The sequence below is a fragment of the Chiloscyllium plagiosum genome, unplaced genomic scaffold, assembly GCF_037043375.1.
Source record: "Chiloscyllium plagiosum isolate Xiang-an unplaced genomic scaffold, Cpla_swu_hap1 HiC_scaffold_1, whole genome shotgun sequence".
Classification (NCBI taxonomy): Eukaryota; Metazoa; Chordata; class Chondrichthyes; order Orectolobiformes; family Hemiscylliidae; genus Chiloscyllium; species Chiloscyllium plagiosum.
Window position 1 is genome coordinate 55,731,150 of NW_028270139.1, and position 12,801 is coordinate 55,743,950.

At 42.4% G+C, this 12,801-nt stretch overlaps 1 protein-coding gene across 3 annotated transcripts in view; it reads left to right on the plus strand.

Annotated features, from left to right (window-relative positions):
* Positions 1-5,389: 5,389 nt before the first annotated feature.
* stim2b (stromal interaction molecule 2b) overlaps positions 5,390-12,801 on the plus strand; it is a 144,157-nt gene continuing 136,745 nt past the window's right edge. Inside the window, exons 1-2 of one of the 3 annotated variants that reach the window (XM_087986995.1) lie at positions 5,391-6,105; positions 6,535-6,698. In XM_087986995.1, the coding sequence (XP_087843121.1) occupies positions 6,560-6,698 (139 nt within the window). In that variant the 5' untranslated portion in view covers positions 5,391-6,105; positions 6,535-6,559. Of the gene's footprint in view, positions 6,106-6,534; positions 6,699-6,795; positions 6,923-12,801 lie in introns of those variants that run through there. The other 2 variants (XM_087987005.1, XM_087987008.1) reach the window with 2 other exon arrangements.

The window sequence follows — 12,801 nt, forward strand, 5'->3', positions numbered from 1 at the left end:
ACCGCAACATGACCTCCCAACTCCTATATTCAATACTCTGACCAATAAAGGAAAGCATACCAAACGCCGCCTTCACTATCTTATCTACCTGCGACTCTACTTTCAAGGAGATACGAACCTGCATTCCAAGGTCTCTTTGTTCAGCAACATTCCCTAGGACCTTACCATTAAGTGTCTAAGTCCTGCTAAGATTTGCTTTCCCAAAATGCAGCACTTCGCATTTATCTGAATTAAACTCCATCTGCCACTTCTCAACCCATTGGCCCATGTGGTCAAAATCCCATTGTAATCTGAGATAACCTTCTTTGCTGTCCATTACACCTCGAATTTTGATGTCATCTGCAAACCTCTTATATTCAAATCATTTATATAAGTTTTGCAGAAGGTAAGCACTGTTGCTGATGTTGGAAGCCAAGATTGTTTCAGGTGATACACTGAGTGCCAGTCAAGCTGAGTGCTTTGTCCTTGATACCATTAAATCTTTTGGGTCTTATTGGAACTGCATTCATTGACAGAAGTTTAGAATGTTCAAACATGCTTCTGACTTGTGTTTTGTAGATGGAAAACTTTTAAGAGTTGAGAGAGAGTCCCATACCGCAGAATACCCGAATTCGGGTAGACTGTTCTTGTAGATGCTTCCGCTATTACATATACCACTGGAGACTTCAAGAATATAATATTTATAAGGCCATAAGAACAGGAGCAGAAGTAGGTCATTCAACCCATTGAGTCTGCTCCCTCATTCAATGAGATCACGGCTGATCTTTGTGACAATGTAAACTTCAGAACTTTAATACATTCATGGACTGAAAGAATCAGCAATAACTTTCTGGAATAAGTTATTTCCCAAGATGAATGGAATTATTTCCCAAGAGAAAGGAATTAAAAGCAACATGCTGTTTAACCAACCCTGGGATGAAGGAATCAAAGCAACATAAACAAGCTATTTCCTGGGAATGAAGAGGTGACACTGCTTGATAATCTGCTGCCTTGTGACAAATGGGCAAATAGGCTGCAGAAGGAATATCCTGAATTAAAGGGGTAATTTCAGGACAGGTTGTTTCAAACAAACCATTAAGGCTGAATATAACAAGGAAGAGGGGAGCTACTTCTAATTAGAAGGCAAGCTATAGACTTGAGCTCTCCAGAAGTGTAATCAATGCTGGGGATGAAATAATCTATTGAATCATCAATAATGTCACACTACAAACTTTAAAGAGAGAAAAATGCGGAAGAATCCAACACCAGAACAATTCAGCAGCAGAACTTTGAAGAACAACACTACACAAGGATTGAATCCTAGACAATTCCAGAGATGGACATTGTTGGCGGAATTGAAGCTAACTTTCACCATATTAATCAGGTAATAGCCAAGTTGTGTTGTGAGGCTTAATTTGCTTACTTGAGGGGTTCTTATTTTGGTCGCTACATGCAATAAGGTTTAAATCATTGTTTCAGTAATTGGTTGTCTAAGAGATTTCTTAATAAATAGCCAAAATAAACGTAACTTATGGTGATTTACCCACAAGATCTGATAATTCTCCAATCCACTTTCCTGTGCTTTGTCCTTAACCATTTAATTCCCCCACTGATCAAAAATCTGTTCATCTCAGCCTTGAATATACTTAACGACCAGCCTCATGTGTAAACAATTTCACAAGTTTACTACTTTCTGAGAAAAAAATTCCTATCTCTGTCTTAAATGTGTGACTCCTTATTCTGAGATGATGCCTTCCAGTCCTAGATTCTCTCAATAGAATAAACAACATTTCCACATATAATCCTGTCAATTCTCCAAATAATTGTGTATGTTCCATTAAAATTGCCTCTCATTCTTTTAAATGCCAATGACTATGGCCCAACCTACTCAATCACTCCTCATTAGTCAGTCCCACCATACCATTATATACTGAGTCAATCTTCTCTGGACAGATTGCACTGCCAGTATGTCTTTCCTTAGATAAGTTGGCCAAAACTATTCACACTATTCCAACTGCAGATTGACTAATGACTTGTATAGGTTTAGCAAAACCTTCCTTTTTTATACTCCATTCCCTTTTAAATAAATCTGCCTGGTCCAGTCAATTTTCTCGTTAACAGAATCTTCAAAGTATTGATTCTGGGGGATTCAATAATGGTCATGGTTTTGAATATTAAGAATCTCTTATTGTAAATGATTATTCCTTGGCTCTTGTGTGGCGCAAGCCTTAGTGTTGTCCAGGACTTAACACATGCAGTCACAGACTGCTTCAGCAATTTCTTCAGGAACTATGGAAGCCCTTTCCATAAGTTTTGTACAAGCTTAAAATGGAAAAATAAACCCTGCCTCCAGGCATTAAAGCTAATTTAAACTCACAATCACTTCAGCTATGATCTTGTTGGATGACAGAGTAGGCTTGAGTGGTCAAATGGCCTACTATCACTCCTATTTCTAAAATCCATATGTTCTTAAAAGGGAGTGATCCAAGGAACTGAAACACAACAGAGTGGAACTACTTAAATTTCAAAGCTGAATGATTAATCTGGTTATATTTAAATAGCAATGGGCACGTGTGGGAGAGTCTTCACTTGTGGCTGTTTTTTACAACTAAAAGATTGCTTGCTTTCTGGAAAACATATCTGGTAACCTCTGTTCACGTATATGCATAATTTGGCTTTGCAAATGAGAGGAATTCAAAAATCAAGTAATGTTGTCTTGAATATAACACAGGACTCTTTGCTATTTCTCCAACCACAGTATCAGTTTAAAAAAACCCACTAATGATACTCAATAAGCATGTCTAGCACTTTTGGCAGAACCTTTCTTTCAAGGATTGACCTCTTCAGTCATTACTGCTGAAAATGTGTTGCTGGAAGCGCAGCAGGTCAGGCAGCATCCAAGGAGCAGGAGAATCGACGTTTCGGGCATGAGCCCTTCTTCAGGAATCTTCAGTCATTAGTAAAGGTGGGCCAAGAGCATTCCCCCATCTGACAGCATTGGACAGAGTCAGCATGGATTTATGAGGAGATTGTGCTTGACAAATCTACCGGAATTTTTTAAGGATGTAACTAATAGAGTCAGTAAGGGGGAGCCAATGGATCTGGTTTACTTGGACGCTCAGAAGGCTTTCAATAAGGTCCCATGTAAGAGATTAGCATGTAAAATTAAAACATGAGGGTAGTGTACTGACATGGATGGAGAACTGGTTGTCAGCCAGGAAACAAACAGTATGAATTAGCAGGCCATTTTCTGAGTGTTAGGCAGTGACTTGTGGATGTACCAAAAGGATCAGTGCTTGGACTGCAGCCATTCACTGTATATATTAATGATTCAGGTAAGGGAATTAAATGTAACATCTCTAAGTTTGCAGCTGACACAAAGCTGGATGGAAAGGTGAGCTGTGTGGAGGATGCAGAGATGCTTCAGTATAATTTGCAGTAAGTGGGCAAATGTATGCCAGATGAAATATTACATAGATAAATGTGAGGTTATCCACTTTGATAGAAAAACAGGAAGGTAGGTTATTATCTGACTGGTGATAGATTGGGAGAGGGGGAGGTACAATGAGACCTGGATGTCCATGTATACCAGTCACTGAAAGTAAACATGCAGGTGCAGCAGGCAGTGAAGAAGGTGAATGGTAAGTTGGCCTTCATAGTGAGAAAGTGAGCACAGGAACAGGAATACCTTGCTGCAATTGTACAGGGCTTGGTCAGCTATACCTGGAGTATTGTGTCCAGTTTTGGTCTCCTACTCGGAGAATGATATTCTGGCTATGGAGGGAGTGTACAAAAAAATTACCAGATTAATTTCTGGCTGGCAGGATCGAGGTATGAAGAGTGACTGGATCAGTTATGACTATATTCGCTGGACTTCAGAAAATTGAGGGAAATCTCAAACAAAACCTATAAATTTCTAACAAGAGGAGGCAACGTAAACACAGGATGCTTCCAAAGGCCGGGCAGTCCATAACCACGGGAGACAGTTTATGGAAACAAGGTAGAACACTGAGGACTAAGATAGAGTCATACAGCATGGAAACAGACCTTTTGGTCCTACTCATCCACGCCAACCAGACATCCCAATCTGACCTCATCCAATTAACCAGCATTTGGCTTTTAATCCTCTAAACCATTCCTATTCATATATCTGTCGAAATGCGTTTTAAATGTTGTAATTGTACCAGCCTCCATCACTTCTTGTGGCAGCTCATTCCAGGCACACACCATTTTCTGCATGAAAATGCTAACCCTCAGGTCCTTTTTAAATCTTTTCCCTCTCACCTTAAACATATGTCCTCTGGTTTTGTACTCCCTCACCACAGAACGTTACCTTGGCTATTCACCCTATCCATGCCCCTCATGATTTGATCAAAGTCTATAAGGTCACCTTAGCCTCAGACCCTCCAGAGAAAAAAAGCCCCAGTCTATTCAGCCTCTCCCTTTTGTTCAAAGCCTCCAGTCTGGGCAAATCCTTGCAATTTTTCTCTGCATCCTCTCAAGGTTAACAACATCTTTCTTGTAGAAAGGTGACCAGAATTGTATGCAGCTTTTCAAAAGTGGCCTCACCAATGTTCTGTACAGCTGCAACATAACATCCCAGCTCCTATACTCAATGTCATAATCACTGAAAATGATCCTCTGCCACAGAAAATGGTTGTCCCAAAAACATTGAATGTTTTCAAAGTGTTAGATATAGTTCTTAAGGCTAAAAGAATCAAAAAGTATTGGGAGAGAGTGGGAACAGTTTCTTAGTTGGTTTGGTCTGTCATGATCATATTGAATGGCGGGCATGATTCAAGGGATGATTGACTTACCCCTGTTCCTATCATCTATGAATTGTTTCCTGCAGGCCATCATCTTTCCTAGATGGAAGGATGCTAACAAGGGTATAAAATACACCAAAACTTGAATGTTGGCTGTGTTCCTTCAATATGACTTTTGTGGATATTGAAAATTATATATTGATCTAAAGTCAAATTAATTCAACAGATAGTGTTCTGAAGGCAAAGAATATTCTGCAAAACATAAAGTTGTATTACCAGAACCTACGGTGAAATGTAACACATGCTGCAATGCTGATTGTCATAACATTGCTCAGGTTGATTGTTATTTCCAAACTATACACCGCACACGAGACGCATGCATGCACACCAACACAACAAAGAATTCCTTCGAGATTCTGCTTTTCCGTATTTCCTGCAGCTGAGGAAACAACCATTCCAGGAGCTATGAGTCATCGGGAAACGACTGCAAGTCAGATCCCAGAGCGGCGCATGAAGAAACTGCGTGAAGATCTTTCGCACCAGGATCTGCTCCCGGCTTCTAGTGATCCCCGGCTTCACCAATAGGCTGCTGCCATGTTGTGACAAAGCAACCAATGGCGAGAGGTGAGGAGGGGCAAGAATCCGATGTTTCTGCGGCGAGTTCTGAACACTTCCTGGCACTCACCGGCCCCCCCACCCCACGCTGAAGCAGTACCTTCACCAGCCTTCCTTCTCGACAATCCCGAGGGGGTTGCAACCGCAGAAGCGGTGCTCCCTCACACACTGCCTCTCACTTTCACAAGAACGCTAGGATTCCGTGCAGACAGAGCCGCAGCGCCACGCAGCTGCACTGCGTCCAGCCTCTGCTGATGTCACATATTTGCACACTGACTTCCTCCAACCACCCACCCTCCCTCCAACACTTCCACTCTAAGAAATCGGATAGGGAAAGTAATGATGCTGCCGCAGAGCTAGGGGGAGGAGGAACCTACTTGTCAGATAAAGTTTCTGCTGAGAGCGAAGGCGACGAGACGCTGTCTAAGATGCTGCATGTGTCGGGGGGGTAGGTAGGTGGGCGGGGGAGAAACGGATTCTGTAGTTCACAGTTGGAGGGTGTGAGGAGGAGTTTCCTGCGGCTCTCGGACTGACTGACTCCGAGTGCCTGCGACTTCGGGATCCCGGCTGCTCACCGGGAGATCTTCGCTCCCCGGATCGATGCAGCTTCAAATTCTTACCAACCATTAACTCCCCGCACATGACGACCCTGCTTGAAGTTCTGGTGTGAGGATCCGCGCACAGAATAAATACGGAGCTGGAACCCATCGCAAAAGTGCCGCTCAGTTTGTTTCTTTCTTTGAAGGTGAGGAGCACGAGTATTTGTTTTTAAAGCGAAGGTCTCTGCAATCGTTTCGGAAGGGGTGGGGGGGAAGTTAGAGGTTTTGAGTCGGTGCTTCAACCAGCCGGTCGACGGCAGCACGTTGGTGGTGGTAGTGGGGAAGATTTGAACGGCTTTCTGCTGAATGTTGTTGATGCTGTTGCGGAAGCGGCGCCTCGCCCGCGGCTCTGCTCTGGAACCCGGGATGATCCGGACAACATTCGACCGGATTGTGACTCAATAAAGGCACGTTCCATTCACTGGTCACTTGCTGCAATGTAACAATTGCTGCATTTTTAGCATTCACCTCTTCCTAAGCTCACTCCAGCTGGCATGTACTGAACGACTGCTTCTTGCTGGGAGTTTATACCTTTTCATATTCATGGCCTTTTATTTGCGCGCTACTTCTTGCAGGGTTCTCGGTCGGCTGTCGCTGAGGATGGATTGGAACCGATGCGTGTTCTTCTCTCTGAGTATTCTTTTTTGCATTCCCACCGCCTGTCTCGGTCAGGCAATCGGATCTCCAACCGTCGAGGGTTTCTCGGAGCCAGCAACGGGAGATCAGGACAGTCTTGCAGGTAAATTCCAACCTAATGTACTTACAGTAACTGGCATCTCAACGTGATGAACATTACATCCACCCGACAAATACTCGATATAGTTTGTTTCAGCCGATTAAATTGAGGATGGTGTAAAGCAATGACACAAGGCAAAAGAAGGCAAGCCCCCTCTTCCCCCACCACCCAAGGTTTTGATGACGACTCTTGCCAGTGAAAAAAGCTGAACTCTTTTTTTATTCCAGGTAATTCTGGATGTTTTATATGTGGGTGATTGAATTCTGTAATTTTGTTTATTTGTTGTCAGTGTCACTGTTCTGCAGTAATTGAACAAAAACAATGTATGACTATGTGGGGCAAAATGAGTTGGCACAAATTCGACAGATTGACCAGTGTGGGGAAGTATGAGCTCATTAACTTTGGATCTGGAAAAGTTCAGAGTATTTCTTTAATGGTGTGGAGTGCAAAGGAATTTGGTGGCATGTGCATCATAAAAAAAAAAGGTTCATGGTTGCATAATGTAATCGAGAAGCAGTGAACAAAATGTTATTCTTTATCACAAGTAAGGCCACATTCATGGGTGGCACAGGTTCAAGGGGTGAATGACCTTTTCTTGATCCTACAAACTGAATCTTATTAGAAATCAGCTCATTTTGGTGAGTTTTGTGGAGGGTTTCTCTGAGCCGTAGTGGTTTTTCTCACACTATCTTCTGAACTTGCTTCATGAGCTATGCACCATGCCTCTGTTCTACACCTATGTCCGTTGTATTTTTCCACTGCCAAATCTTTCCAGGCTTCCTGGCATCGGTGCAATCTTTTAAGGCCAGCCATGTACCCTGTAAAGCACAAATAGTCCACAGCTTTCCTGCGCAGTTCCTGTCAGTTGTCCCAGACATGTTGGACAGAGGAAAATTGTTACCCTGTTTTTGTAGTCTGATGGAGAAGTGGTTTGTGTGGTCACAGCCCTGTAGTTTGCCTGACGTAATGGTGATTGAGGGGGAACTGGAGGGGCAAATAGTTACAAATCTGACTGTCATGCCAGGTCTTGTTACTGTCTAGTTTCTATTCTGCAGGTGGGAGAAAGGGAAGCTGCATATTAACGAGGTGAGCTGCTGTAATAATTAGGGTGCTAATGCATATAATACATGTAATTAGGCCTCTTGCTCCTCACCAACGACAATCTTTGCTCATAGTTTGCATGATATCAAGAATTTTAAAATTTGAACTTGTACCGTAGGTCTGCACCTTACCATGAAAACCTCAAGTGGATGCTTTCATGCTCTTTATGATTGCCACTACCTTCCTCATGGCAGTTGGGAATGAGTAGTAAATGCTGGCATAGCTAGCCTGGGCCACATCCTATGCCAGAAAAAAAGTTTATTGACTGAACCAATTCTTTTGTCTTTTTTTTGTATTTGAGATTTACCAGGATATTGCCTGGAATGGAGAATAGGTCGTACGAGGATAGGTTGAGAGTGCTAGGCCTTTTCTCATTGAAGGATGAGAGGTGACTTGATAGAGGTTTATAAGATGATCAGGGGAATAGATAGAGTAGACAGTCAGAGACTTTTTCCCCCGGGTACAACAAAATGTTACAAGAGGACATAAATTTAAGTGAAGGGTGGAAGGTATGGGGGGATGTCAGGGGTAGTTTCTTTACCCAGAGAGTGGTGGGGGCATGGAATGCGCTGCCTTTGGGAGTGGCAGAGTCAGAATCACTGGTGACCTTTAAGCGGCAATTGGATAGGTACATGGATGGGTGCTTAAGCTAAGGCAAAGGTTCGGCACAACATCGTGGGCTGAAGGGCCTGTTCTGTCTGTATTGTTCTATGTTATCTTTAAGATCACCAGTGGGATATGAGATAGCAAGGCAACTACAATATTTGCAGTCTTAAGCACAACAGATGCCATTTTGATAGACTACCAAAGAAAGGCTTTGAAGAAAGAAGGGTTCAAATTAAATAGAGGTTATGTTTTGTCCATAGTTTAGCAATGTTTTTCTGCCTGATTTTCATTCAGGTGTCAATAAAGTAAAATACATAACAAATATTGGCATTCAAATAAAGGTTTTGCAGTAATAAATATTCATTTTTTTGACAGTATTGAAACAATAAACAACGTTTGTTTGCATGTATGAGATATTATCCAGCAAGTCATGTCACAGAAAGGTTGCAACAACTTGTGGAAAGTTAAGTATATTAGTCAGAATTGTGGCCTGTGTTTCATAGAATCCTTGTAAGTCTTATAAAGGACATTGTCTTCCCCCAAATGTAATGATCTAGAGGAAATATCACTCAACTGTTGACCTCTACCCTAGCAACATGCTGTGGACCTGGGTTCAAAACCTGCCATGACACTGGGTGGAATTTGAATTCATTAAAAATTTGGAACTAAGAGTCTAATGATGATCATGGAACTGTTGTTGATTGTTTTGGAAAAAACCCATCTGGTTCATCGATGTATTTTAGGAAATGAAACTGTCATTGTTCCCTGGTTTGGCCTACATGTGACTCCAGGCCCACAGCAGTGTACTTATTTGGGTCTTAATTGCCCTAAATGACTAGGACAGTGACTGAAAAAGGGACCGGGAAAAAAATGTGCAAGATCATTAAGCTTTCAGACTAAAGAATGAGGCTTGGCTGAAGTAAATGATAAGAAAATATTGTAGGGAAAATAATTAAGCAGCTTTGAGATGCTGAGACCCCGAGTAGGGATTGGATTCATATTGTGTCTTCCATGAGCATAAGATGTCCTAAAATCCTTCGATATTCATGACATACTTTTGAAATGGAGTTGTAGTCACTATTAAAATGTGGAAAAACTGGTAAGCATTTCATAGACATAAAGGTCCCATTAATTTAGACAACGAGGTATGAATTAGTCAATAAGGAGAAAGTGAGGACTGCAAGTACTGGAGATCAAAGTCGAGAGTGTGGTGCTGGAAAAGCACAATAGGTCAGGCAGCATCCGAGGAGCAGGAGGATCGACTTTAATGGCTTTTGCCCAGCACCACACTCTTCAACTATGAATTAGTCAATGCAGTATATGCACCATATACAAACTGCATCAATCTCTAAGCCTGCAACATGTATCGGAACAAACACGGCAATCGGCAAGTTTATGTCACACAGTGTTGACTTCGAGTAATGTATCACTGTTCCTTTACTGTCATTGAGCCAGAAATCTTGTCCTGCCTCCCCAGTAGCATTGTCGGTGGATCTAGAAGGCAAGTCACCACCATCTGTTCAAAGGTAGTTGGGGATGAGCAATCAAAGCTGTATATTGCAATGACATTCCAATCCCAAGAAAGGATACAAAAAAAAGTCTGTTTTGTGATATCAATTGACAGGTACATATTGGCCAGGAATACTGGTTAAAGCACTTAAGCTCTTTGTCAGTAAGTGTCAAGTGATCTTTTCCAGAAGAGTACTGACTGAGCAGTGCTGTACTAAAATGCAGCCTGGATTGTGCTCAATGAATCTGGACTTGGACTTTGAACTTGAACTTACAAAATACTAACTCCAAAGTGAGAGTGCAACCTGAGAGACTTTCTTGTAGAAAGGCTAAAGGATACCAAAAATAGTGACCAAAATTCAGGAAAGAAAAAAGGGCGATGTTTCAGTAAACTGGAACCAGGATAGAGTATTATGGATTGGACAATTAGAAGCATTATTATATCTAGATGGAGAGAGATGGTGTAGCTGCTACATCAGGAACATGGCTTAGACTTCGATATAACTGCGCACTTTAATTCCTGGTTTTAACATTTTCAAATAGCACAGAATAAAATGTGTTGGTGATACTGTTAGTAAAGTTTTCCATTAACACTATATCATTAGAATATTGGAGGCAATTAGCATGGCAGCATTTTGTATGGATGGTTTTCTGAAATGGAATTGGCTCCATTCTTTAGTATTATGATAAACTTCATGCTTGTAAAATAATACTTAAAAAGATAGATTGCTCAGTAACGATGGGGAAGCATAATTGTGAAGGTTGAAATTATGGTGGTGATGTTGTGTGATGGATGGTGGAAACAAGAATAGGCGTTCCCAAGCACAATCTGAACAGTTGGTAGTGCTGTTGTGAAAAAAGAATGGCTTTTGAAAATGCAGTATGCCTCAAATTATTAAGCAGCTTGTGCTGCTGAAAGAAATCTAAAGTAGACAAGCAGGAGGCTGGAAGAATGCAGCAAGCCAGACAGCGTCAGGAGCAAATTTCAGAGGCTGTGGCCACAGTATTTCAGTCCTGAATTAATTGAGAAGTGTGTCACATTAGCTTTTCTCCAGTCCTATGACAATTTATATATTCAAGAGGAGTGCTATAAGCTAGTTAGTCTAATATTATTTCTGAATGACATCCTGTTGTCCTTAATTCACTATAAAATTTATAATTTAAGAAATCTTCGGTTAATCAACAGTAGCCAGCATGGAATATTTTTTTTTGAAAATAAAACAAGGAATGGCAGATGCTGAAAATCTGAAACAGACAGAAATTGCTTGAGAAACTCAGCAGATGTGGCAGTCGATCAGACCCTCAGGAGAAGGGTCACTGGACTGGAAACTTTAACTCCATAGATGCTGCCAGACCTGCTAAACTTCTCTAATAATTTTTGTACTTGTTACGGATTTTTAAATGCAGTCTGTGCTTAACAAACTTTATTAGCATTTTGAAGATGTAACGAAAAGGCTGGATATAGGGAATAAAGTAACTGATCTGCAAATGGGTTTTTAGAATATTTTTGATCAGTGTCTTATAAGAAGGTTGTTAATAAAGATTAATCAGAGTACCAGATGATATGTAATGATATGGATAGAAAACTGGTTAATGAACATGACAGAGTTAGGACAAGTGGATGCTGTGTTCATTAAATGAGTGCTGGAAATGGCATTCCCTGGGGATAAGTACTAGGTCCAGTTTGTTCATCCTATATATGTATCATTTGGATTATTCATTAGGCAGCTCATGCTGGTCTAAACCACTGCATGATGGGTAGGACAAGACCTGCCTGGTTCTGACTCCAAACTTTAGTTGGTTCATGTATTAAACTCTGCTTTGAGCTCAGATCCAATCCTCAGGAACTGTGCATGTTATAATCTGGAGCTATGAGTAGCAATGTTAGAGGCTCCAACTTTCCTTCGATTATGTAACTGGCCATGAATTTCTCCCACTTTTCAACACCTGCTATGTATGTTGGAAGGATGTGCAGGTTGATCCTTGATCTGTTTGGAGGAGAAAGTGAGGGCTGCAGATGCTGGAGATCAGAGCTGAAAATGTGTTGCTGGAAAAGCGCAGCAGGTCAGGCAGCATCCAAGGAACAGGAGAATCGACGTTTTGGGCATAAGCCCTTCTTCAGGAATGAGGAAAGTGTGTCCAGCAGGCTAAGATAAAAGGTAGGCAGGAGGGACTTGGGGGAGGGGTGTTGGAAATGCGATAGGTGGAGGGAGGTCAAGGTGAGGGTGATAGGCTGGAGTAGGGTGGGGGCGGAGAGGTCAGGAAGAAGATTGCAGGTTAGGAAGGCGGTGCTGAGTTCGAGGGATTTGACTGAGACAAGGTGGGGGGAGGGGAAATGAGGAAACTGGAGAAATCCGAGTTCATCCCTTGTGGTTGGAGGGTTCCTAGGCAGAAGATGAGGCACTCTTCCTCCAACCGTCGTGTTGCGATGGTCTGGCGATGGAGGAGTCCAAGGACCTGCATGTCCTTGGTGGAGTGGGAGGGGGAGTTGAAGTGTTGAGCCACGGGGTGGTTGGGTTGGTTGGTCCGGGTGTCCTAGAGGTGTTCTCTGAAACGTTCCGCAAGTAGGCGGCCTGTCTCCCCAATATAGAGAAGGCACGTCGGGTGCAGTGGATGCAATAGATGATGTGTGTGGAGGTGCAGGTAAATTTTGGCGGATATGGAATTGTCCTTTGGGGCCTTGGAGGGAAGTAAGGGGGGAGGTGTGGGCGCAAGTTTTGCATTTCTTGCGGTTGCAGGGGAAGGTGCCGGGAGTGGAGGTTGGGTTAGTAGGGGGTGTGGACCTGACGAGGGAGTCATGGAGGGAGTGGTCTTTTCGGAACGCTGATAGGGGAGGGGAGGGAAATATATCCCTGGTGGTGGGGTCCGTTTGGAGGTGGTGTAAATGACG